The sequence below is a fragment of the Cavia porcellus genome, unplaced genomic scaffold (genome assembly GCF_034190915.1).
Source record: "Cavia porcellus strain 051 isolate PalLab524CR breed Dunkin Hartley unplaced genomic scaffold, mCavPor4.1 scaffold_10, whole genome shotgun sequence".
NCBI classification, from domain to species: domain Eukaryota; kingdom Metazoa; phylum Chordata; class Mammalia; order Rodentia; family Caviidae; genus Cavia; species Cavia porcellus.
The window spans coordinates 9,001,842-9,025,306 of record NW_026947493.1 but is presented as its reverse complement, the minus strand read 5'-3'; the positions used below and the strand labels follow the sequence as shown (position 1 = coordinate 9,025,306).

The 23,465-nt window shown below is 38.2% G+C and overlaps 1 protein-coding gene and 1 long non-coding RNA gene across 9 annotated transcripts in view; one reads left to right on the top strand and one right to left on the bottom strand.

Annotated features, from left to right (window-relative positions):
- The window catches only part of Plcl2 (phospholipase C like 2), a 195,545-nt gene that overhangs the window by 8,385 nt on the left and 163,695 nt on the right, over positions 1-23,465 (bottom strand). For 5 of the 8 annotated variants that reach the window (XM_063256982.1, XM_063256985.1, XM_063256984.1 and 2 more), the window contains 2 exons: positions 17,958-18,067; positions 10,182-10,265 (listed from right to left, as the gene is read on the bottom strand). In XM_063256982.1, coding sequence (XP_063113052.1) covers positions 10,182-10,265; positions 17,958-18,067 — 194 coding nt within the window. Of the gene's footprint in view, positions 1-8,762; positions 8,861-10,181; positions 10,266-10,511; positions 12,791-17,957; positions 18,068-23,465 lie in introns of those variants that run through there. The other 3 variants (XR_010050064.1, XM_063256983.1, XM_013143954.2) reach the window with 3 other exon arrangements.
- Positions 943-9,150, top strand: LOC134477830 (uncharacterized). The gene is made up of 2 exons (XR_010050067.1): positions 943-6,520; positions 7,189-9,150. It is a non-coding gene; the product is annotated as an uncharacterized LOC134477830 (long non-coding RNA).

Genomic DNA, 23,465 nt, shown 5'->3' with positions numbered 1-23,465 from the left:
CATGTGCTAGCCCAGAAAGCTTACATAAATGCCAAACAACTAAAATTATCCCATGCATATTGTTGATCAAAATATAATGCAACTAGAAATTAATGGCAAAAACCCCAAAGAAATTAGGCAAATATATGGAAATTAAACAATACCCTTTTGAATAATCAATGGATCACAGAACAAAGCAAAGGAATCGGACACTTTTCTAGAATCAAATGACAATATATAGGATACACTAAAATGTGTCATAAGGAGTTTTATAGCTCAAATGCCCATATTATAAAAACAGTATAAAAAATAATCTAATAATACATCTCAAGGTCTTAGAAAAATAAGAACAATCTAAATCTTAAGCTAATACAATGGATGAACTTATTATATCAGGGCAGAGTTTGAGACAAAAAATAATTCAGAGTCAATGAAGAGTTGATTCTTTGAAGGAATATGGAAAATAGGCAATTCTGTAGTCAATCTTATCAAAGAAAGGACAGAAAAACCCAAATTGATGCAACACGAAAAAAAATGGCAAAAATCACAATGGACATTGATGGAATCCAGAAAATTACTGGTAACATCTTGAGAACCTATACTCTAATAAATTGGGATATTCAGATAAAATGAATATACTCTGAGGTATATATGAGTTACCAAAGCTAAACCAAAATTTTAGAAGTCCCAAATAATCTAATACTAGACAATGAAACCAAAGCAGTAACAAACAATTATGAAAACTCTTAAGTCTTGATGGATTTACTGTGAACACCACAAAAACTTAAATACTCCTCAAACTCTTCAATGAAATCAAAAGGGAGGAAGTACTGCCAAGTTCATTCCTGGAAGCTAGCATTCATTACTCTGATTCCAAAAACCAAAAAGGGACCAACTAAAAAAGACTACAGGCCAATGAACACAGATGCAAAAATCCTCAACAAGATACTGGCAAACAGAATGCAAACAATTATCAATACATCATGGGCCAAGGATATAGCTCAGTGGTGCAGCACTTGCCTGGCATGCAGGAGGTCCTGAGTTTGATTCCCAATACACACACACACACACACACACACACACACACACACACACAGACACACACCCACACATGCACAATCATACATGATGACCAAGTATAATTCATCCTAGGGATGCAGGAATATACATAATGGAGTACTATATTGTAAAGATAAGCTTGAGTCATTTGTAGGAAAATGAATGAGCCTTGAGAACATGATACTAAGTGAAATAAATCAGACACACAAGCTTAATGATCACATGGTTTCTCTTATACAAGGAACTCAAAATAAAATAAGGTTCAAAATAAAAGATCATTAGAAGTAGGGAGACAGATCTTTTGCAAATGGAAAGTGGACCAAGAGATGGAAGGAGCAGAGGAAGGAAAGTGAGGAAGAGAATAAAAACAGAAATAGAATGTGTTATGCACATGCATCAACTCCCTATGAGGAATGTGATCATTATATGCTACGAATGTGTACTAATAAAAACAAAAAATTGAGAAGAAAGTATTTCGTGAAGATTTTTGCATCTATGTTGGTGAGAGATACTGGTTTGCAGTTTCTTTGATGCTGGCACTGGGGTAATGCTGGCCTTGTAGAAGGAGTCAGAGATACTCATTCTGCTTCTATCATCTGGATAACATTGCAGCTAGTATAATTTCTTCCTTAAATACAAAGACGCCACCAGTGAACCCATTTGGCTAATATACTCTGTTTTGAATTACTGATCCAATTTCTTTATTAGATGTAAGCCTATTCAGATAATGTATTTCTTCTTAGTGTAAGTTTTGACAGACTGTGTCTTTCAAGGAATTGTTCTACTCGATGTAGGTCATCAAGTTTTCTGGCAGGGAATGGTTCTTGATATAACTGTATTATCCTTCTATTGTCCAAAGGATCTGTAGTCTTCTCTTTCATTGTAGACACTAGTAATTCATATTATCTCTCTTTTTTTTTTTCTCAGCTTGGCTATAGGTTTATTGATTTTATTGTTTTTTTTTTTTAAAGACAGCTTTGGTTTTGTTGATTTTTCTCTATTAAGTTCCATTGATTTATTCTCTAATATTACCTTTATGAATGAAAATCAGTGGTTCTTCATTGAAACTGCCTACCTGAATATTCTCCTGGACTTCACACATCCCAGACTGAGCTCCTGATATCCTGCTGCTCTTTCCACAGCAGCCTTTCCTCTCTTAAAGGAGCTCTCTTCTGGCAGTCACTTTTACCCATGATTTTCAGGCCTTCACCGACTTCTCTGTTGTTGTCATATTCCCCAGACAACCTGTTTTAAATCCACTTGTCTTGATCTTTTCTACACACACACACTTGTCATTTCTTGTCACATTCACTGCCACTGTAGTCTAAACCATCAGCTACCCCTGGGGTTATAACAGTCCCTTCTGGCTGGTCTCCCTTATTTTCTCTTTTCAACTGGACAGCCAGAAAACTATCATTGAATCACACTCAGAACACATCTTCCCTCTGCTTAGAGTCCTCCAGTGGCTTCATTTATGAAATTTTCTTTCCATCTGTGCAGAAGGCTCTCAGGCCTGAAAGACACAGGGCTCGCCCCTGTGTGTCTAAAATGTGACCCTGTCCCGCAATTTTCCTCACCCTTCTTTTCTGCTTTGCTTTTTTTTTTTTTTTTTATCGGTACCGGGGATTGAACTCACGACCGCCTGCTTGCAAGGCAGGTGCTTATGCCGCTGAGCTAAATCCCCAGCCCTCTGCTTTGCATTTTACAACACTCATTACCCCTGACATGGTATGTTGTTTTGTATATTATTTGTGTTTAATAATAAATAATTTTAAAATTTAATAATTTTAAATTTAAAAATAAATAAATTTGTGTTTAATAATAAATGTGAGCTTCCTGATAGCAGAGATTTTTGTTTCCTGATCATCGCTAAATCTCTGGAGCACAGAACAGTGCTAGCTACACAGTAAGGGATCAGTAAGCATCTGCTAAATGAATGTAATGAAAACATGTGAAAGTCCTGTCTTTAATATCCACAGCTGTTCCCCAAGCGATGTTGTCTTTTTGTACCTATATATAAGCAGATGCTGTATTTTAAAGTCTTGTAAATGAGATTAAATGATCTGTCTTGTTCTTTGATTTGCTTTATTATGGCCAGAAGTCATGTCTTGGTGATCTGTCTATTTCAGCATAAGCTGATCTACCACGTAAAGATGGGGTATTTAAAAAACAGACACCCCCACATGGGGCAGCATGGCTAATGGAATAATAAGAGTTTTTTGTCTGGTTAAATTTTATGTTTCCCCAGCTTAGACAAGTTGTTATGGCATCTTGAACAGACCAGGCAGGTTTTCATACAATACCTGTCATAGTAAACACACTGGGGCTTAGTCAGCCACTGTACTTGGTCCCTGCCACTTATTTTGCTTTATGTGTTGTGAGTTAAAACAATTAGAGTGAGTGAAGAACAATTCTGAAGGCAGTAGTCAGGTTTTCTGCAGCTCTGTTCCCATGTCACTGCTTCAAAAGACAATGAAAGAACAAAGGTTATTTAAAATGCTGCCACCCACTGACACAGGGTGTCTAGCTCGAAAAAGATTTGTTATGAAGCTGGCTTTGCAATGTTTCCAGTTGAAAAAACTTAGTTTCACAACTCTGCTTTGAATCTTAGACCGCATCCTATTTGATTTTCATTTTGAATGAGTTATTTTGACCTTAGGTCAAAATATTTAATGTTCCTATTCTGGCTCAGAGAGTGATCTTTAAATGACATTGCTGAGGGCGGTGGCAGGAGAGTGGCTCTTTCTGAGAGCTTGGCTGAGTCCACGGGTAACCTGGGGCTGGATCAGAGGCTGGGAGCAATCAGGAAAGGAAGGACAGTAGATGCTAAATGCCCAAACCAGCATCACAGCTACAGTCAACACTTGGTAGTCACCAGACTTTGCATGACAATCAAATATGTCCCAATATGTCCCAGTCTTTAATATATGAAGAATATTTCAAGGTACATCTGCCTTGAAATCAAAATTAATCACCATTTAGTGGCAGGGGTACCTGAAATTTTATGTTTTATGAGTTTTAAGTTAAGACAACTAGTATGAGTAAAGAAAATTCTGAAGGCAGTGGTAGTGTTTGCTGCAGCAGGGTTCCCATGCCGTTGCTTTTATCCAGATGCAGAGGTAAAACAACAGGGAATCTAGATTCTCATTAAGTTTTTCAGAGTCCCTTTGTCAAACTAGAGAAAAACAGCTGTCTTACTTCTAAGGTAAGGAATCCAGTACGGCCACATGGACCTGCCCTGCCCCTGCCCCTGCCCCTGGCCTGCCAACAGGCACGGGGCGGGAACCTGGAGAGACAAAGATGGATGCCTGCTATTCCCTGGGGACCAGAAGTTGGTTCCAAATCACACAGTAGGAAGGAGAAAAAGAAGAGGATACATATCATTTAGGAATCTGAGGGAAGCACAAACGTACACAAGTATTTTTGCTCTAATAAAAACAGGAATGTAAATCACGAGTGTATGGTTTTGACCTCCACATGCCTGAAGCCCACAATAACTTGAGGGTTGTTATGGGGCCAAAGACTCTAACTTGTTTACCTGGACAATTACAGCCTAGGTTGTCTTGTTCAAGGCTTTCTTATCCCATCTGGAGTCACAGGGAAAAGCACAGCAGAATTCAGGTACACCCCCATCCTCCACTGACACCACCTACTCCCCAAAGAGACAGAACTACTGGGCAAATGCCTGAGCAGTGCCAAGGGCCAGGATGAAGTACATCCTCCTGAGTGAGCCTAACTCCAACCTATCTGTCGGCCTCTGCTGGACGACAATCTAATCTCCCCAAGTGAACCATAATGTTTTATCTTCCCTGTAAGTCTTTATGAGGCCTTAGGTTCCCTCAGTGTCACTCTGAAGTGGTGGCATGCAGGTCAATGTACCATTCCTGTCGCTTATCTGACTGTCTTCTGTAACCGGATAACTGACCTGAAAAACTCTAACACAAACCTCACGACAGGAAGTAAAAGCCAGGTAAACAGGAAGTTAACATTTTCTTCACTGGTTATCATATTAATAATATTCAGTCATAAACAATCTGCCTTCTAGTAAACATTTTATGGTTAGTCACTGTTTAATGTGAAGAGAGACTCATATACAAATTGAATACATTTTAATTAGCATTTCATAAGTATTCTGAGTCATAAGTCAAATGCTCAAACCTCCTTCAAACTGATAAGAAAATCCGGGTATGGTGGTGGGCACCATAACCTTAGCACTCCGGGAGGCTGGGGTAAATCTGAGCTGAGGTGGGCAACTCAGTGAGAGCCTGTCTCAGAAGATAAAAAGGACTGAGAACACAGCTTAGCATAAGGCAATGAACTCAATTTTTACTAGGCGGGAAAAAAGAATGCTAGGGACAAAACTATGGAGACAGTTAACTGATAGGTGGATTCCAGAGGTTAGGGGAAGAGAAGATGAATAGACAACACACAGAATTATCCCTAAGAAGGGATAGTACTCTGTATATTATAATAATAGATTCAATCAAAATATCAAGTTGTACACATTAGGTATGCACAATAAAAAGTAAATTTTAAAAAATGGTGGGCTGGGATTGTACTCCAGTGGTAAAGTGCTTATACAATATGCATAAAATCCTGGGTTCAATTCCTAGCAATACAAGAAAAAAAAAGTAGATAGACATATGGCATTACAGATTTGTTCAGCTTCATTTAATATACAACACTAAAAGTGAATTCTAACATAAATTATGGTTTTTGAGCAATAATGTGTCAATATTGGTTCATCAGTTATAATAAAAGTGACACGCTGTTGGGGGACGTTAACAATGGGAAATGAAATGCTGTGTAGGGGCAGAATACAGAAAAGATCTACACCTTCCTTTCAGTTGTTACATCAAACTGTAACAACTCTAGGAAAACAAAAGTCCTTTTTAAGTAAGAGAGTACTATGGAAATGATTTAATACATTTCTTAACTGCAATTCAAACTGGTGCAGAAGCCTTGTGAATATAATTATGGTTCCAGGTTTGAAACCACAGAGCCTACAATATATGAAATATACAAAAAGAAAATATACCAGCAAAGCCTTCCGGGGAACACTGGTTACCATTTTTACTGAGTGAATACATTGTGCCATGTGTTCTATTAATAAATTCACAAAGACTATCGTATGACAGACTCTCACTTCAGTAAGAGAGATGCTGTTACTGTCTGTTTTATATAACAAAGGAACTGAATTTAGAGAGAATAGGGACAGTCATGGTTTATGTTGGTGGCCCCCAGGCCTCATGCATTTGCATTGTGCATTTATGACTGGTTCATTGTCTAGGGCTTGGATTGGGGGTGTGAGTGCTACACAGGCCTAGGGGTGGAGCCAGGATGTGATGTTATGGCAGGAAAAAGGCGTGTGTCTCTCTCTTGCGGGTTTCCGCCTTGCTGTTTGCAGCTGCCATGAACTGCGGCCCCACCATGCCTGCCTGCCTTGGAGCCAACTAAGTATGGACTGAAACCTCCAAAAACTGTAAGAAATAAACCTTTCCTTTCCCAACTTTGGTCATCAGGTATTTTGTCTCAGCAACGAGTTAAAAGTAACTAAGACAGGGACTTTACCAAAGGCACAGTCTAAACAACCACTTACATTGAAACACACACAGCTTTATTATGTGTGCTTAGTTTTCCTTCTGGATAAACTACACTATAGGCCTTCAACCAAAGTGAGCTGAACTCTATGTGCTGTATGTGGCATCTTACAGCAAGTAAAGCAGACCTTACACTATATCTTTAAAGTTCTAGGCATGCCAACAACCACAGACAATTTGTTCTTCCTGTGATTAAGCATAAGCAACAGAAATGGGCTTTCAACTCAGACTTAGTGCATGGGGAGTGAAGGGGTTGCAAGAGTCTTGACTAAGGAGTGTAAATCACCCCTTATTCTTTGGCAGCTTCCCTTGCAAGACACCTTTTGTGGCAGGCTAAGACCTAGGCATTAATCAGAATTAAACAAGGCCTCTTGGCTTGGGCAGGCCTAATCCCATTGTAGTCTCAATAAACCTTACTTTTGAAAAAAGATCCCAACCATCAGAGTAACCGAGAGCTGCAGCAACAGGGCATGTGCTTTTCTACAGGATGTGACAGCTTTTTCAGTGCACTATTATTTCTTCTGTCCTGTGACTTCATTCTCATTTACAGGTAAGAGGGAGCTGCAGAGTGAGCTGCAAATGAACTCATCTCACCACAGAAGCAGGTGCTTTCCCGCCACCAACCCTGGTCAGTGCGTTCAGATACTGGGTGGATGAGGACTGAGTGGGAGATTACACCGTAAACACGGCTCCTGGCCCTTGATTTCCCCCCTTAAATTGAAAGAGTTAGGATAGATCCTAACATAGTCAGCTATGTTAGGATCTAAGGACGATCCTCACATCTTTATTTCTCTCATGCTTTTGCCCTCCTCTGGACTCATATCTACAATTATTCTCTTATTTACCAATATTTTACACACAAAGGTTTGTATAAACATTAATAATTTTGAATTTCAAATACAGAAAGTATTTAAACATTTGAGTTGTGAACTTTCACAGATAATAATGGACCTTGCATGCATTTACTTATTTATTGTTGTTTTTCTGTGTTTTACATTGTATATTTGTGTCAAAGTTGTATAAGACTCACTTTGTCAAACTTATGAATGAATCCAACTTACAAACATGCTCTTGGAATGGAACACATTCAAAAGCCAGGGACGTATTGCTTAAGATTCAATTTACTGTAATTTAAATTAAGAAAGAATATGATTCTCCTCAGAAATAATCTTATGTTTCCTTCAGCCAAGGGGGAAGGTAGCAGAGCTTCTGCTTCGCCTCCTGGAGGGGTGGTTTCTGAGCCGGGCCTTAAAGAAGGGCAGTATTTCAGTCGGCCTCGTGGTCGTGGAGGATGTGTTCTTGTGGGAGTGAATGAACATGACTCCGGGAAATGATGCCTTTGGTGCCTACCATTTAGTAGCATGGTATCTAGACTACACAGCTTGATAAGCTCTCACGTTGGATGGATCTCCCTCTATTACAGGCCTGCTTCATGAGGAGGATCGAGGTTCACCATGGTGGGAGAGAGACACTGCCAGGTCCAGAGCTGGCTATTCTGGCAACAGAGGTGGGGTGAGGTTTCAAGAGCAGTCACCAGAGTCCTCAGATAGCATAAGGAAGCAATAACATAAGCACAGAAGGCAGGAGGTGAGGACACGATTCCCAGACAGAGGGACCAGGGCCAGAGATGATAAAGTAGACCAAGAAGGGATCCTGAGGAGGTGCAGGTCCAAGACCATGAACATCCCTGAACACATTAGGAAAAACAGCATACACTAAGCACTTCCTGTGCACAATTAATCTTGTAAGCATAATTTTTGCACAAACACTAGCTAAGTAATCACAAATTCCACAACAGTGAAGAATACTACTTTAGTATGATTTCTGAGCCACTCTGAGTTTTCACATACTATAGAAAAATGACTTTCAGTCAATAATAGCTTTTCAGGCATGTCAACAACATACTGTATCACCAATTACAAATAAAATAACTAAAATATATGAGGGTCCATAAGTCTAAGAGTCATCCAGGGATCATCACAATAATCTTCAGAAAAGGAATAGATACCAGTTCTCAAATTATCCAGGTAAGCACTGAACCTCCGGTAAAAGTGAAGGGAATCAAGATTATTGTCAGTAAATATACTCTCTGCTTTACTGATTTACTTTTGACAGAAGTCTTACTTTAGGAACGGAAGAACAAATCTCCAATTACTTTCAGGTTTCTTTTTCTGAGAGCAGAGTGGCCCAGGATAGGGAGAGCCGTTTTAGCAGCCGCTCACCTGGAAGACATGTAGGGCTATGATCAGTTTACTTTCAGAAGTGATACAGATGCTATAAAAGTCCAGCCATCTCTGTCACCCAGGTGACATGCCAATAATGTGAGTGAAACCTGCTGGTGGTTTCAGTTCAACTGAGTACTCAGCAGAACAAAGTCTTTGGGCAATTGAAGACAATGCCGCGTGCAACAGAAAAACCACCTAGCTGAGCTCAACTGACACAATGTCATGGAGAAAAGGCAGTTGTTTTAAGCCACTAGTTTGAAAGTGGTTTGTTATGCAATGGTAAGGAACGGAATCAGCTACTTAAGGTAGACATCTTTTGTGGTGCCTGAGAATACTTTTCTTGGACACAGGGTGTCCTGCAGCAGGAAGAGAACTAATCCAGAGAGATCTAAAGTAAGACAAGGCGTGTAACTTTGGGACTGCTGGTCTGAGAAACACAAACAGTTTGAACAAAAATAAAAGCTTGAAATAAAAGCTCATAAGGCACAGTCAGGGGCAAGCTAAGCCAGGACCCAGTTATAAAGTGCCAGAAACTGGAAGAACAGAAAGAGCCAGCTGAGAGTGAGTGAGAATGGACTAGATATCCAAGATAAGCTGGCAGGGCACTGGCTCTAGGAGAGACACATCTGTTCTGGGGCCCTCATTTTTTCTGACAGCTTCCCAACCCCACGAGACTGTACTGCAATTTCTGGTCTCAGAGTTCCTTTAGGTCCTGCCCCTCATAATGTCCTGTTTAACTCAGCATCTCTTGCTTCACCCTATAAGCTCCTCTGAATTTTTGCTCTGGTAACCAAAACAGACCAGTTAAGACAAGACTCTTTTACTATATAAGACTCTACCATTTTAGGAGTGGCAATGATTGACAAGGTAAACATTATTACCAGGATACAGAATAATTTAGCAAATGAAAAATAAAGATAGAGGGCTCCATTATTATGCTGGTGGACATTACTAATAAAATGAGAGACAAATAGTAAAACACAATCAAGCAAAAAACCACAGGCAGCAACTACACTAAGAGTATAACACAACTGAATAACTTCTAAAATTAACAGTAGCTACACTGGCAGGTCATAATGATCCACGAAATTCTAACACTCATTCAAACTGCAGGACAGCTATAAAACTGAGTGTTCTACTCCTTTCTTCCTGTTTGGTGGAGCAGAAGAAATGATGCGACAGAAGAAAGGAAGAAAAAGGAACACTGGAAAAGCTAGGAATGGAGCTGCAACACAATGAGATGAGAAGTGAAACAAGAGCATTCAGTTAGTACCGGGGAGTAGTGCTTGAGAGAAGGACCAATCAGAGTCCAGCTCACCTCGTCAAGCTCCAAGGGCAGCCTGGCAGCAGAACCCAAGAGGGCCACTCGTTTTGGAGTTAGGGAGGTCACAGTGGCTAGAACCTGAATGGTAGAGTAGTGGAGAGGGGAGAACTGTAAAACAGCTACTGTAAATACACCGCGATTGTTCAAGAAGGTAGACCAGATGATGACCATGAAGAAAACAGACATGAGCAATTTGAAATAAAAAACACTAGGCAGAATTAAAGTAGATTAGATACTACAGAAGATAGTAGTATTGCTTGGAGATAGCAATATTACTTGAAGACACAGTAAAAACTACAGAAAAATTTTAAATGCAAGAAAAAACCAAATGAATAAGCTCCCATGTATTACGAGATAGTATCAAGCAGTATATATGTATAACTAGACTTATTTAAGGAAATGACAATTAAAAAATTTCTAAATTTGCTGCAAATTATAAACCCACATAGTCAATTTTTTAACGAATTCCAAGCTAAAGACACAAAGAAAATCACATCAAGACCCACCATATCTTAAAAAACACAGAAAAAAAATACATTCAACCTCCAAACACTTACAAGAATGGCTAAACCCACAGTTCTAAGTGTTATCAAGGTGTTCTGATAACTCTCATAAACACTCCTAAGAGGAATACAAACCAGAAATATTTTTTTTTGTGAAGCAATTTAGCAGTTTCTTATAGTTTGACATATGTGTACCATATAATGCAGTTAGTTCTTCCACTCATAGGTATCCACCCAAGAAGAGTAAGAACTCACATCCAAACAAAGAACTTTACATGAGTGTTCAATGTAGCTGTATTCATAATAGCTAAAAACTGGAAATAACTCGAATATCTATTAACTGGTACAAGTATAATCAAAATGTATTACATCTGTAGAATGGAACATTATTTAGCAATAAAAACAAACAGATTCCTGAAACAATCAACTTTACATGAAATGAAAAAGCGTTACACTGTATGAAAGAAGTCAGGCACAGAAGACTATATACTATATAATTCCATTTATATTACTTTCTGAAACAGGTGAAAATACAGAGCTCAGATCAACAGTGGCCAAAGAGATGCAAAGAAATTCTTGTGAATGGTAGACTTTATCATCATTATGGTGGTGCTATATAAATATATGTATTTATGAAAATTCACTGAGTTGTATGGTTAAAATTGGTAAATTTTATTTTTCATAAATTATAGCTCAGTAAGGTTTGCAAAGAAAAAAAAAAGAACAATGCTGGCTATCTACTAGAAGATCTTGAGGATTAGACAAAAAAAAAAAAATTGGAAATCTATGGGAATGGATTTCACCCTCCCCCAGTTATGCAGGAGAAATCTGACAAGAGGACATTTTATAAATGCTGAGAAGAAAAGTTGAGTCCAGGTCCTCAAAGGAGCATGTCCAAAATCCCAGCTGAGCTTTATGCTTTCTCATTACTATTCCCTTTGGCCACAGGAAGGCAGAGATGGCTGCTTAGACTAGTGGTGATAGTGAACCAATTTAATACCAAAAAATATGGAATTATTGTCTTGGGAACATTTTAAATTTGGATAACAGGGAAAATAACAATGTTTCCTACCTAGAAATATTAGCGTGGTACTAGTCTCATCTTTCACAGTAGGAGGTAAGCTAACTGCTTCTAACTGATATATGCAGCTCTTTAAAAATTCAACAAAATAACTCCTAGCATGTGTCATCATCTCTTTCTCTTTATCCCACTACTAGGAGTTTAATAAAGGGCTTTCCCATTAAGCTACAGCCTCAGTCCTTTTTTAAACATTTGAGATAAGATCTAAGTTCCTAAGTTCCCCAGGATGGGCCCCAATTTATAATCCTTCCTCCTCAGTCTTCTTGTGTTGATTTTACGTAAGTTATGCCATGACATCTGAGTTAACAATCTCTTTTCTTATCCTCAGAGAGATTCTGTAGGAAAGAAGTACCTTTTATAGTAAAAATTGCTTGACAATTCATTTAACCTTTTTATGTTTTACTTTTCTTCTGTTAAATTAAGTAAAATAAAATTAAGTACTTTTCTAAAAATTAAAAAGAGCAGTTAGAGTGGAATTTTACTTACTGACATACCTCGTTAGTATTGGCAAGACGAGGGCTTAGGAGATGCACCAGTATTTTACTATGAAGAAAGAAAAATCACTGCCACTATAACAACTACACAATGTGGAGATGCCATGGACTATAAGATACATTCTTCTAAATAAAGTTTAAAAGGCTTTGAAATACAGAAATGGAAAAAGCCATTCTAATATACAGAAAGGACACACAGATCTTGTCAATTCTTGCCATTCCTTAAATTTTACTATATTCAAATGACCAGCTGTAGGAAATATCCTGTAATGTTTTAAAAGGCCTATTATCCCACTCTACACATTTATTTCCATATAAACTCAAATCTGAGGTGTTAATCCTCTTTTCTGAATGTAATTCAAAAGAAACAGGTGTCCTAATTGTAGGTTTTTGGTTTAATTACCTCCTTTTAAAATACGGCACACTGTTTTATATTGGTTGTTCTTCACTGACACATCAGAGCTCCCATTTTCAAAAGTGGCCCAGTACTTCTCGAACTCCAATGTCCCAGAGTCACCTGTGGATCTTGTAAACATGCAGAGCAGGATTCAGCAGGTTTGGAGTGAGACTTGTGATTCTGCCTTTCTAATGAAGGAGTCCAGGGAATTTCACTCCAAAATAGGGTATCCAAGTATGCTGATATTAAAATTAATGCCCTTGGAGAGCAGCAGATTCTGGAAAAGGCTTTAACTGTTCCTGCATGTGCCTAACAACTCGATCTTCTAATGAATAACACACTTATCCTTGGTCCCTTGCCTGAGTTTTCATGATCTAAACTCGTGTATATGAAGAAGGTTGAAGAATGTAGCCGCAACAGACAGAATTTGGAACGAGCTCTGTTCATCACTTAAGCCAGTGATGGTGAGCCACTCAGAGCTTTCAATGATAAACAGCCCAGTGTGGCACATGTACCATAAGTTCACCCCCACTGGCCTAGGCCCATTCAATTCTCAAAGAGTTATTTATCAACTATCATTTGAACATTGGGTCCATTCATTAACCTAGAATTACTTGTTACTTCTCAGAACTGTCACAGTCTCCATCTCCGTCTCCCCTAGAAAGCATCTGGACCTCCCTGGATTAGGTAATCACACTTCTATGACTGTCCCCCATGGACTAAAGTGACTTTGTGTATCTTTTTTCCTGTGGGTCCATCTATAGTTGGTTAATTCACAGAACCTTCAGAGGGTGAAAGGAAAACTTTTTCTTTAAGTGTCTTTACCAAGAAGCTTCCAAAGAGTGCCCAGGTTGCTGGCTCCTGGACCACACTTGAGTAGCAAGGATAGTTGCTCTGTTGAACTCTGAAGCAAAATGAGCACTTATACCTTCCACAGGGCCTAAACTAATGTGTTCCTTTTTCCTGAGGTCCGCAGGAAATGTGTGGTATGTCCCCCGCCTTGGAGGGGGAATGAGTCAGCAAGTTGTCAAGTGAAACCTCTTTTCACTGTAAATTCTTATGCCTATTTACTGAACTGTCAACCAGTGAACTTTTAAGCTGATCTACAGATATACAAAATAAAGTATATGTATAGGAAGGGAAGTGTTTGAGGGAGTCAAGAAAATGATTTTAATTATGAAAATGAGTAAAGGTTTATGTGAGAAAATGCAAATTGGCTAGTTTTGCAAGGGGGAACTTATTAAATCAGAAAACTGTTTTCAGCTGTAGAGAAGGATTTTTTTTTTAACTTAATGGAAAGAAGAAACTAAAAGATAATGTTTTCACAATCTTAATCTCAATGGAGCATAAAGTTTGGAGGGTGAATATCAAAAAGTATTTCTACATTTAGTTGTCCAAGATCCAGAATGAAATAGCTTCTCCATGTTGTTATTAGTCACTGGAAAGAATTTAAGAACCCCTGGGATAAAACAAAGTTTGAAAGTAGGAACACAGTATTATTTTAAAAATCATGTCATATTATACATAACAAAAAAAAAAGACTAAAAGGCTACCTTGCAAAAAAAAACAGTAATTGTCACTGGATTGTGGAATTATGTGCACCTGTGTTTATTGCTTTTAAAATTTTTCTATATTGAAATGTATTATTTTTATAATAAAATAATACAAGTTAGTTTTTAAAAGCAGCCATGCTGAGGTAGATATAAAAATGGGCATCTTTCCTTTGAAAGAAAGTTTCTTTCAGATGGCAATCCTTCACACATCCCCTTTAATTATGTTGTTATCAAGATCCAGAGAACATGGTGGACAGATAGCAGCAGCTATACAGGCTCTCTGTGAGACCCAGCTTAGAATCCAGAAATCGTGTGGAGGGAGGAATCCTAAGCAAGAGGAGATATACCCTGCACCCAAGAATGAACTGTGGTGAGAGATACCAACTGGGAATGCAATCCTGGTGCTATAACAGGAACAGACAAAGCCTGAGCATGGAAGCTGGAGCCCGCGCCATTGAAAGCCGCGATTTGGGTTTCCTGCCGCCACTCTGCATCTGAATCAGCTCGGCAGGGAAAGAAATGCGCAAAAGCCCTGAGAACAGGAATCAGTGAACGGAGTTAAGAGCTGGGCGGGTGGGGAGCCATGCATCGACCTCCCGAGTGAGGGAAACTGGGACTCTCCCATGGTCTAGGAGGCCCCAACAGAGGACACTCTGGGACCAGGCAGACTCGCTGGAACAGGGAGCTATAGTGACTTCAGTAACATATTCCCCTCTCAAGCGGGATTGGTGAGCAGTGCCTAGCCTATGTGACGCTGCTGGCTGAGACCCAGTAGGCTAGCACAACCCAGGTCCCAGCGCCTGGAGGTGCACCTTAGCGGTGAAGCCTTTTGGTAGGTTGACCTGGAAGGGGGGCCCTGCATAGGCTGCCCGGTCCGTAACTCCCTGGTGCACTGCGGTGGGCGGGAGCACCTAGCCGGCACAATTCAGTCAGACTGTGGCCGACAGGGAAGGAAGCTGGGCCTCCTATATATGCTTGCACATATAAGGAACAAAGAATATGGGAAACAGGGAGCAACAAGAAAGGCTCCTCAGCCCCCAATCCTGAGAAACAGGCAACAGCAGACATGCCACCAATAGACATAAAAGGCTATCTCCAGAGCCTCATAGATGAGTTCAGGAATGAAGTTATTAATGACCTGAAGCAAGACATAAGCAGAATAGTCAAAGAAATGCTAAGTACCACCCCAAAAAAAGCAGATGGTGGAATGGAAGAAAAGAAAAACAGGGGAGAATTATTTGATGGAGGAAATAGAGAACATGTAGAATACATGAAGCAAAGAGATTACCAGGAAACTAAAAACTCTATCGAAAACTGGCATAATAGCTGGAAAGAAACTAAGGACAGATTAATATGGGAGCATGAAATGAAAAACTTCTTAAAAATAACAACAACAAAAAAAAAACCAAACAGCAACAATACAAAAACTAGAAGATGATAAGACAATCTATAACTTAAGAATTAAGAACATAAGAGAAGAAGTGGGGACACAAACAAATGGACTACAAAAGCTATTCACAGAAATAATCCAAGAGAATTTCCCTAATTTAGCAAACGGTAAAGATACTCACATATATGAGGCATACACACTTCAGCTACCTACAACCCAAATAGAGCTACACCCAGGCATATAATAATCAAAATTCCAGAAATCCAATATAAGAACAGAATATTAAAAGCTGTCAGAGACAAGAAACAAATAACTTACAAGAGAACACCCATCAGAATTAGAGCAGACTTCTTGGCACAAACCATTAAAACACGAAGAGCGTGGGGGGAAATAATTCAAGCTTTGAAAGATAATAACCTCCAGCCAAGATTGAGATATCTTGCACAACTATCCCTGGAAATTGATGGAAAAACAAGGTGCTTTCAGGATAAAGAGGAACTAGGGGAATATGCAACCACCAATTTAACTCTACAGAGAATACTGCAGGATATTCTAAAAAAGAAAAATACAAAGAATCCAGAAATAGTGGCAGAGGCCACAATGAATGTTTTCTACAAAATGAAGAAGACAAACTGACAACTAATGACAGAAAAAGAGCTCAAGAGAAATGAGGCAGAGAAGATTGGATGATAGGAACACTATCTTGGAGAAAATGACGTCATAATAGGTAATGCTGATATGGTATCATCTTGTTTTGAAGTCCCATCAAGCTTTTGTTCTTCTGTCTCCATAGGTCTTAACATGTTGTACCTTATTGGATTTTATTATATGTGATAGTACAAACAAAAACTTTTATAGACAAGAAGATTATACAGAAACCATAGTTCATTATCTGTTAGTTGATTCTAAATACCCTGTAATACTGTCCTTCTCTTGAATGGTTTTACATTGTGTTGATATATTTGATGCTACAGTATACGAAGTTATACTCAAAGATCTCAAGGAAAGAGACAATATGGTAACTACTTTTATGTTGGGATTACCTTGTGGTGAAACACTAATTTGCTTAAATGGTTATGTTTTGATCTGCACTGTTTAGTTGTTATGCCCTCTTTTATCTCAATCTCCATTTTATTATTTACTTTTTATTTTTATCCTTTTAATTAAAGGAAAAATAAATTTAAAAAAAGCAGGATATATTATAGTAACCCACTTTGATATTCTATTAACTTGATTTGAAACCCTGTATTGCTCTCACCATCTTGTTTTGACTGATGTCTCCCTATTCTGCTTTGCTTGATAGTACCAGGTTCGAAAGTTTAGGCAACAGCTGTGAAGATAGTGGGATTCATTATGACGCCCATACTGGTTGACTATTATCTACTTTTGAAGACCTGTAATGTCTCCAATGTTTTGGTTTTGTTCGTTTCGTTCTTTACTGTTTTGTTCAATTTTATTATAACTGATGATATAGGCAATTCTATTTGAGATAGTGGGAGGCATTATGGTAACCATTGTTGATCACCTTGTATTATGTTTTTACATTATCTATTATGTCCACCCTTTTGATTTAACCGACTCTGTTCTGTTAAGTCACATTTGGTTTTACTCTCTTCCAAAAAAAGTAATAAGAACTGTGGGAGAAATAAAACCCAAAATGTGTAATAGTCATTGTACAAAAGAGAGGAAAAGAAAGTGTTCTAAATGGTATAACTACATGTAAATTTAAGTGTATAAGATAGACAATGATATTACTAAGTTTTGTTGGATCATTGAACAGATCTGTTTGCAGTCTCACTGTTTGAATGTCCACTTTATATTCTTTAATCTTGTAACCTAAACAAATATTTCTAAGATGACAATATGTAATCCATTAACTAGTGATTTCCTACTGTTTATTTTTTTTTCTGAAATTCTGTATAACTTGTACCCTTTTTCTGCTTTTTTTCCCTTTTTCTCCTTAAATAAAAAAAAATATGGTGTTATCATGCTGAGGCTGTGGTTATGTACTGAAGTGTTAAATAACATGGAAGTAACTACAATCCTTACAACGTATTTCCCATATACTATCTCCAAGTGGCATTTATGAAGTTTAAAATGCTTCCAGGATAAAATGAGAAGGTCCGTTTGTCTACCAACTCTGCTGTGCCCACTGTACAAGTCCCCCAGACCCAAATGGCATGCTGTCATGCCTGCACTCTTTCTAGAGGGCAGAGCTTGATGCCGGATTTCAGTGACTGTGCTGGAACATCACTGGCCGATGGCATACAGCACAAGGAATGTGATCCTAAGGGAAAAAAGTGAGTGGAAAATGCATTAAACATCACTGTGCTCAGGAACAATTCTGGATACCTTTAGGATGGTAATATTCCAGGTAAAACTCTCCACTGCTTTTTGTAGTTTTCGTTCTTTCAGACCCTCCTTGGTGCCTATGCTGTGCAAATGTTCATGGAATTCCATGGCTAGAAGAAAAAAGAGACAAACTGTTACTTCTCCATTCAGTCTGAGGCAATGATTACTGTACTTTTTTCAGTACTGCTGAAACCATTCCACTCTCTAATGGGATTTCATACATGCCCATTTAAGAATGTAGTGATGCAGAGGAAACATTGAAACCCACCATATCAACAGGCAGAACGTACACTAGGGTCAATGACAGTTCCTTAGAGTTTGAAAGGTAGCCACGGCCAGAAGATTATGATTATATGATCTCATTTTAGAGAAGTGATGCTCGGCACACTTCAGAGATGAAGGTGCTGAGGGAACAGGAAGAGGAGCTGGGACTAGAATTCAAATCTCTGGAATCTCACAAGGCAGAGTTCAGTTCTGCCAAGGACATGATGTTGGTGACTGGGGATGAAAAGGAGGTAAAACCATGTACTTTCTATCACAGTAAGGGTCAGAGTGAGGTCAGATTCCAAGACCACTGTAAAGCGGGGTTGGGGGGAACTGGCAGAAAGACATGCACTTTAACATCACACTATACAAGTGTTATGACCCCTCACAGTCCTTACCAGGAGTTACCTAATCAAATGATTCCCATTATTCTTCAGAAAAGACTAAGAGGATGTGCACTCTGGTAATTCAGGGTACTGTGATGGCCCTTCATTAGTGGTTATTATGATTTATAGATTTTTACATATTCCCTTATAGTCAATCATTGAATCTCTGGCAATGAAAGTCCTTCAAACTGGTTCTGCACCATTCTGATAAGACCAATTAGCTCTTGATACGTCCTTTGTTTCCTGGTACAAGGTATTCTAGACTCACCAAAATACCTTCCACATGTCAGACCTGGAGCTATTTCTTCAAGGAAACTGTATGGTGGTTGGGGGGGGGGGTCCCAGATTATGATCCAGACAGACTGAGAATACAATTTTTTTAAAAAAAAGAAACATAAAATTTCTAATTCAAACTTAATTCAGGGTATTTACATGACCTAAATTTTATGCTTTTTAAAATCCTCTTAGGTGGAGAAATGTTAATCACTGACCATACTGATCTGATTATTAAAAGTAAAACTGTTGGAGCCAACTTCATGTTCTTTTATCTTCAGAGAACATCTTACCAAGAATGAATGGTAAAAATACTGTGTTCCAAGGTCAGTTGAAATAATTCACCTATGTGGTTAGACCACTAACAAAGTATAGTTAGGTTAATTTGTTTTCTTTTTTTTCATATTTTCCCATGTGATTATGTAATTTTTTGTTTTCTGACTTTTCATGTGTGCATGTGTGGGCAAGCGTGCTCTTTTTGGATGTCTTTTTTTTTGTACTGGGAACTGAACTCATAACCTTGCACTTGCTTGTGCTGCTGAGCCCCTGGATGTCATCTGTTCAGTGGTACGTATAATAGAACTTAACAGGATTCCTCAGTTAAACTACATATCAAGATGTGTCTCTACCTTGTTCTCCCCTCCTCTTACACTTTTTAAAATTATCTTTCTATTACATTGTTTCTCTTTTCAAATACAAGTAAATGTATACAAATAAAAATATTCACAATTTTCCCTTTCTTGCACAAAATGTATCGTACTGTGTTACTGTTCTCTGTCTAGGTATTTTTTTTTTCTCATATAACTGCTCTAGATCAGTATGGAGTCACTGCTCATTGTGACAGCTAAAGAGACTGCTGTATAGTTGAGCCAACATTAGATAGCCAGACCATACTGATGGATGCCGAGATGTTTCAAAATTTTTTGCTATTGTGAGTAATGTGCAACCCCTGTGAATTTTACAAGGCATTGTCTGCATCTTTTTTGTATGTTTACTCTTTGGGCCTTCTAGTTTCTAATTCCTTTTCTGTATGACACCATCTCAAAGCAACTTGCTACAGTGTCTGGCATCACTTTAAACATCAAGCAAAAGCTGACACACATGTGATAAAAATAATAAGCTGCCAGTCTAGTCATTTTTCTTCTCTATTTTTCTCCCACCTAATAGAAGCTATATTGCAACTTCCTGCCATGCTAGTAAAGCATGCAAATCTTACTGATCTCAAAACAGAACAACAGTAGAAAAACATCCTATTGTCTAACGAACCAGCATGCTGAGGAACCCCTTCTCCATTTCTCTTTTGCTAATGATGGAGCCTAAGCATATCCCAATTTAACTGATTAAATTCTCCACCATGGGGTTGGTGATCCAGCCCAGGCAGCAGGTGGCCTCTCGCAGTGGGGTGCATCCCTTATGATTAGTTCTTCCTTTCACTAGACATGCTGGGCTTAACAGACTGAAGAAAAACAAAATGACCCCCCACCAAATGAAAAGAACAACCACGAATAGACAGTGATTGTGTCCTAAAACTCAGGGTTTTGGGAAGAGCCCTCAGGTCTCCCGCACCAACTTTGAATCTGTGAGGCTCTCTGCAGACTCACACTCAGGTAGGACCTAAAGATAAGGCACTACTTCTTCAGGGGAAATGGATTTTACATGAATCCTTAGTCCTCATAATGTTTCTATTTCTATCAGTCAAGAGGCATCATAATCTCATACATATTACTGAGACCTAATAGATGGAATCTGTGACTAGTATATAGAAAAGGGGAGAAACAAAGTGGCAGAAGTAGCTTTCTACTAACAAGAAAAAACACAGCTACATGGACTACATGGTGCAGGGTGGGAAGGGAAATGGAAGCACTATTACTATGGTACTACTGACTACAACTGCCTGACCAGATGTGGACCTTGATGATGTTTTCTTGGTATATATTTAAAGACTAGCACACCAGTGAACACAACAATAGTCTTCAACCACCCAGGTATCTGTTGGAAGCTTCATTCTATTGGGGGCTACTTATGTTGTCCTGCTGAACACTTCATCAGCTGCAAAGTAATGAAGCAATCATAGGAACTGCTACACTGGGCTTCATTCCAACTAACAAGAACCTAAAGACAATGTGACACAAAGAGAATGCTGAGTTTATATTCTTACATACCGCAGATTTTTTTTTTTTTTTTTGTCTTTTTCGTTTTTATCGGTACCAGGGATCGAACTCACGACTGCCTGCTTGCAAGGCAGGCGCTTATGCCACTGAGCTAAATCCCCAGCCCCGATACCGCAGATTTTAAGAAAGCACCTTTCAGAAAGTTCAAAAGATAAGAATCCAGGGTAAGCGGCAGTAAAAAAAGAGGATGGTTTGAGGATTGAGACTTGAACAAGAAGCATTTGAAATTATAAAAAAAGCTATTGATAAAGATGTAATATACAAACACTAAAAAATGAACACAGATGCATAGAGCCTGCTATCTTACAAAATTCATATATTTTTATTATTTATGAAAAAAGAGTTGAAACAATTCCCCCTTAGTTTGTATCTCTTAAAATATCTGTTGTCCAGTAACAATTCACAGGGAAGTGTAAAGTGTACTTTAATTTTTTTTTTAAATTGGGCATGAGAAAGGTGATAAATTGATATAGAGCAATTATATTAAAAATATAAAACACAATTTAAAAAGTGACCAAGACTATTGGTCCCTCTGTTGTTTATATCATATGATCTGCTGGTGAAACATACTTATTTCTCAGGAAAGATGTCTATATTTTTAGCCTGTCTTTGCAAATCTACGGGTGTGAGTTCTACTAATCCACTGCTATGAAGCATCCGTTTTTATTTTTCAAGGAAAGGAAAGGATTCTCATCTTGATCTATATAGCAAGACTGCATGTTTTCCTTTCCCCTGCGACAGGCAAAGTCAGTGTAAGGACCAAGGATGCACAGCCAAATAGAGCACAAAGGAACTGGCCAGGCACATTCACACACTATGCAAGAAATATAGAGACAACCTACAGAGCTTCCAAAGAAATAGTAAAAAAGATTTAAATCTTTGCCCATTTTACCCAACAGCCCCAGCGCTTTTCAACCACCAAGTATTATTTCTAGACAAAAGCATCCCAGCCCTTAATAGGAGTTCATTATGTGGTTATGTAAGGTAAAATGATGTAAGGGCTTTTGGACAGGCACTGGCCCCATTTTAAGGGAATACAGAGGTAGAGACAATGAGATTACATATTTGAATAGAAACAGTCCACACATGTAATGATAGAAATCCAATAATACATCTACGATATAAATTGCATTATCTTTTTGGTACTAAACCATCAGGACATCTACCCTAAAATGTTATAAGAAGAAGGTCTCCTGGGGCCTTTAAACCAATAGTAAATACAAAGAACTTATCTGGCTTAGATGTTAAATAGCCTCTTCCATATTCTCCAAATTATTTACAGCAAAGAATCTGCCCAGGGAAAAGGTCCTTATCATAATGGATAACTTAAAAGCAAGATTTTTTCTCCTTAGGCGTATTGTATGTTTTGTTTACAGAGAGGAGAGCTTTAAAGCAGCTGATGAAAATCAGATAAGCAAAAATTTTAAGATCATGTCATACACCCTGACCCCAAAGAAGAACAGTTGTTTTATTTTAAAACCCCTTGTTCTTTAATTGTGGGAAAGACAAATATGTGAAAGGAAGGTGGAGTCAGGATCAGAGTAGTATTGCTGAAAATCTAGGAATTGAGAATGTCATCTCCATTCCACAGTAGTGTGTGTGTGTGAAGAGAGATTACTTTTTTCACTGTAATAACTGCTCAGTTCTCATATATATTTATTTTTAAATTATCTTAAGTTTTTTTTTAATGTTTTCTTGTTTTACTTCTATTTAAAAGAACTCCAACATGAAATTTAATGAGGAATGTTTATGTCAAGAAGTAAAACTGTCATACTATTTAGGATTTCTTTTTTTTTTTTTTTTTTTGGTACTGGGGATCGAACTCACGACCTTGTGCTTGCCAGGCGGCCCCTATCTAAGATTTCTTTGCCATGGAGATTTCCTAGGACACTTCTGGTTCTGTAATTAGTAGTTAATACCCATAATTTTGAGATACAAAAGATCTAATTATTTTGCATAATGAGAGCAATTCTTGATTCTTGAAGTAATTGGTCAGTCAGTAATATTTACTGATCACAGACCATGTGCAGGTCATTTGATTCTGTGCTGGGTTGAATTCCACTAAAACCCATTATTGAAATATGACAACCACTTTGTAAAAAGCTGCAGATATCTGGAAGTATGGGTAGCCAACTAGTGCTTATGTTATCAATGTAGCTCTTTCATAAAGAAACCTTTAAACTTACTCTGAAATACAATTGTACACGTTTCCTTCCCCAAGAAGCATGATAACTGATTCACCTTACTAAGTCTTTGGGATGTGTTTATCAGGGTGTTGGAAGAGAAAGATGGTTTTCTTAGTCCAGCCTAATTAAGAAAAAAAAGCACTATGTATTTTAGAGGAGAAAAAGCTAAGATGGTAATAGTATTCAAATAATGATGTCAGGATACATAACAATTGTGTTTTAAAAATC